The sequence below is a fragment of the Austrofundulus limnaeus genome, unplaced genomic scaffold, assembly GCF_001266775.1.
Source record: "Austrofundulus limnaeus strain Quisiro unplaced genomic scaffold, Austrofundulus_limnaeus-1.0 Scaffold84, whole genome shotgun sequence".
NCBI classification, from domain to species: domain Eukaryota; kingdom Metazoa; phylum Chordata; class Actinopteri; order Cyprinodontiformes; family Rivulidae; genus Austrofundulus; species Austrofundulus limnaeus.
In genome coordinates this window covers 1,420,067-1,422,839 of record NW_013952486.1, presented here as the reverse complement: position 1 = coordinate 1,422,839, position 2,773 = coordinate 1,420,067, and the positions used below count along the sequence as shown (strand labels likewise).

General features: G+C 34.8%; 1 protein-coding gene across 1 annotated transcript in view; it reads left to right on the top strand.

Moving 5' to 3' along the window:
- The window catches only part of itga2.2 (integrin, alpha 2 (CD49B, alpha 2 subunit of VLA-2 receptor), tandem duplicate 2), a 25,651-nt gene that overhangs the window by 16,704 nt on the left and 6,174 nt on the right, over window positions 1-2,773 (top strand). The window contains exons 19-21 of the mRNA XM_014011760.1: window positions 917-1,002; window positions 2,069-2,207; window positions 2,328-2,411. Of these exons, the coding sequence (XP_013867214.1) occupies window positions 917-1,002; window positions 2,069-2,207; window positions 2,328-2,411 (309 nt within the window). The remainder of the gene's footprint in view (window positions 1-916; window positions 1,003-2,068; window positions 2,208-2,327; window positions 2,412-2,773) is intronic.

Genomic DNA, 2,773 nt, shown 5'->3' with positions numbered 1-2,773 from the left:
CATCTGGTGAAAATTTCATGTCATTAGCACCTCTAGTAATATATTTACTGAGAAAAATGGTGACGTGTTCAATACTTATTTTACCTGCTGTATTTATGGTTCAAATCTTAGCTTTTTGAATTATATTTAAGTATGCCACAAGTATAATTTATCRTTTCACTAGTCCACATTTCAGTATACTTTAAGTACACATTTATGAATTACTAAAACAAAAATACAATTTTTCCCATTTTAATTCTTAGATTATACCTGTAAGTTCCCACAGCACATTAGTTTTAGAATACTATTTATATGCTGAAATATACTTCAAGTATTCTTAAAGATAACCCATACTGTATGTATACTATACTGTAATCTGTTTACAAAATCACAAGACCGAATCTTGGGAACAGCTTTGATATATTTGTGTAACATTTAAAAAGAAGTACAAGTTTAAGTCTTAGTATTAATGCACTTTGTCTTAAACTMTTTATTCTTTTGGGTATAAGGCCAAGTCTACTTCACCGTACTATTTGTAAGTATGTCAAAAATTGTTTGTAAAAAATAAACTTTAGGTACACTGTCTCATTTTTAGTGTAAAACTAGTACTCGTAGTACACAAACTACTTTTAGCTAAGGGTAGTATTGACTGAGAGAATGCATGCAAGATCTCGTGTGATCATGTAACACTAAGAGTATGTGCTGATGATGCCTTTCAGCTATGACCACAACAGATTTTAGCTTAATATCTGTAAAAATAGCTGATTTATAGTCACTGAGGCTGCGGCGGCCATCTTGAATATGTTTGGCTCCAAAAGTTGATCAKTTGTAAACTTTGATGGAAATCTGTCCCCTGGTTCATGAGATATATTAGTAGCAACTACATTTTCAAAAACATCCGTCTCAAAGTAAACTAACTGGACTTTTATATTCTCAGATCCCGTTCACTAAAGACTGTGGATCAGACGAGGTGTGTGTCAGTGATCTGGTTCTCAGCGTGAAGACGAACACAAAGATTTCCAGGTAAAAATGACTGAGCTAGTACAGATTTTAATTCATGTTTGCTTCTTGTGCAACGTTCAGTTTGAGATGATCACCGTGTGAGGAAAAGACGAAATGAGCTGACCTGGGCTGATATCATCARCGTGAGGCAGAACAAGCTCAGGCAAAGCTGAGTTTTTCCTGTTCCTGGAAATCTTTTGTAGCATCTTCTGGCAAACGCTCTAAAGAAACGGATTTGTTTATTTTGTGAGAGATCGTCGTTGTTGTTGTTGTGTTGTTTTTGGTTTGAGGTATGTCGACTCAAACCTCCTGCCACTTTATAAACTATGTTTTTGGATCAGAATCTGATGACTTTTGTCTGTTTTTTGTTTGAAGTTGTTCAGTCAGACCCACACAGTCCTGATAATGGATTGTAGTCCTAACTGAATGATTGTTTTTTGTTATTTAACACAGGGATGTTGTTTTTCTCATGATTATCATATAGCACATGTTTAATATTAAAGCTGCTGTCTATAATGATTRGTTATCAGTTGTTATGGCACGTCATGCTGTAGCAGTTACTCGTCCCCATGGAAGGTGTGCTGAATTGACCCGCAGTGTAGATAATAACACACTCTCAGCCTTGCAGCTCTATAATTTATTGACAGAACAACAAATGTTAAGTGGTTATTATGTCTTGGAAAGGTATGCAGTAGAACAGAGGGGGGACAAAATGTCAGGATTAAACCAAATCTGACACGTCTTTGTTTAATGTTGTGCCGCCGAAATGCTTAACAACCATTACAGCATTCTCTATTTTCTGTTTTATGACAGTTTTAAATCACCAACAAGTGCAAAATAAAAGCCACACGAAACAGCTTGCAAAGTTTGTCCTACACATACTCGGTGAATTAACGAACATGAAAGGGTGTGAACATTTTTACAGAGACCGTGCAGCAGCTTCTAAAGCACTTGTGGTTTGACTTATTTTTTTTCTTGTTTGTGCAACTCCTTCCATTGGATTCCTCAATCTGGAGAATTTCTTGAGTTTGTGGCTTTCAAATTTTAGACATTCAGAGAAGATTTTTCTGTGTCTTTTGTCTTTTAGTTCAGCTCCCTTTCTGGTCAGCGCTAATAACCGAGGCCTGTCGTTTGAAGTTGCTGTGAGGAACAAGAAAGAAAATGCCTACAACACGCAAGTCTCCGCCACATTCTCCAGCAACCTCTACTACTCATCTGTCTCTCCTGTGAGCAGGAAAAAAAACTTTTGTGTTAATATGATGCAAATGTAAATTTAAAAAGTCCTGATTCTGTCTTGTTTAAATCTARATCCTGTAAAAGTTGTTTTATGGATGATATTTTTCCAGACAGATGCAGTGAAATGCACGGCAACACAAACAGATACTGTCACTTGTCAAGTTGGTTACCCAGTCATAAAAGAAGACCAAGAGGTGAGGAAAACATGAATTAGATTTAATGTTAAGTACAATTTTTTTTATCTGCTGCTTAAGGCAAGCAGTGAACACATTTTTTTTGTTTGTGTCTGCATGTATTTTTTTAAACATCTCATAAACCAGTGGATAGATTTAACAAAACTCTGGGAAAGTAATTATTCAGTAATTAGTCTAAATCTGACTGGCAAACATGAAAAGGACTAAATTTAATTAAAAATGGCTTAAATTTTGTCTTGCACAATACCTTTACTAAAAACTTAAGCTTTAACTGCTTTTGCTTTAGTCTTTTTTTGTTTATTAGCAAAATATTATGGACAGTCGTTTTAGTCAAAATACAATAAATAAATAAATAAATAAAT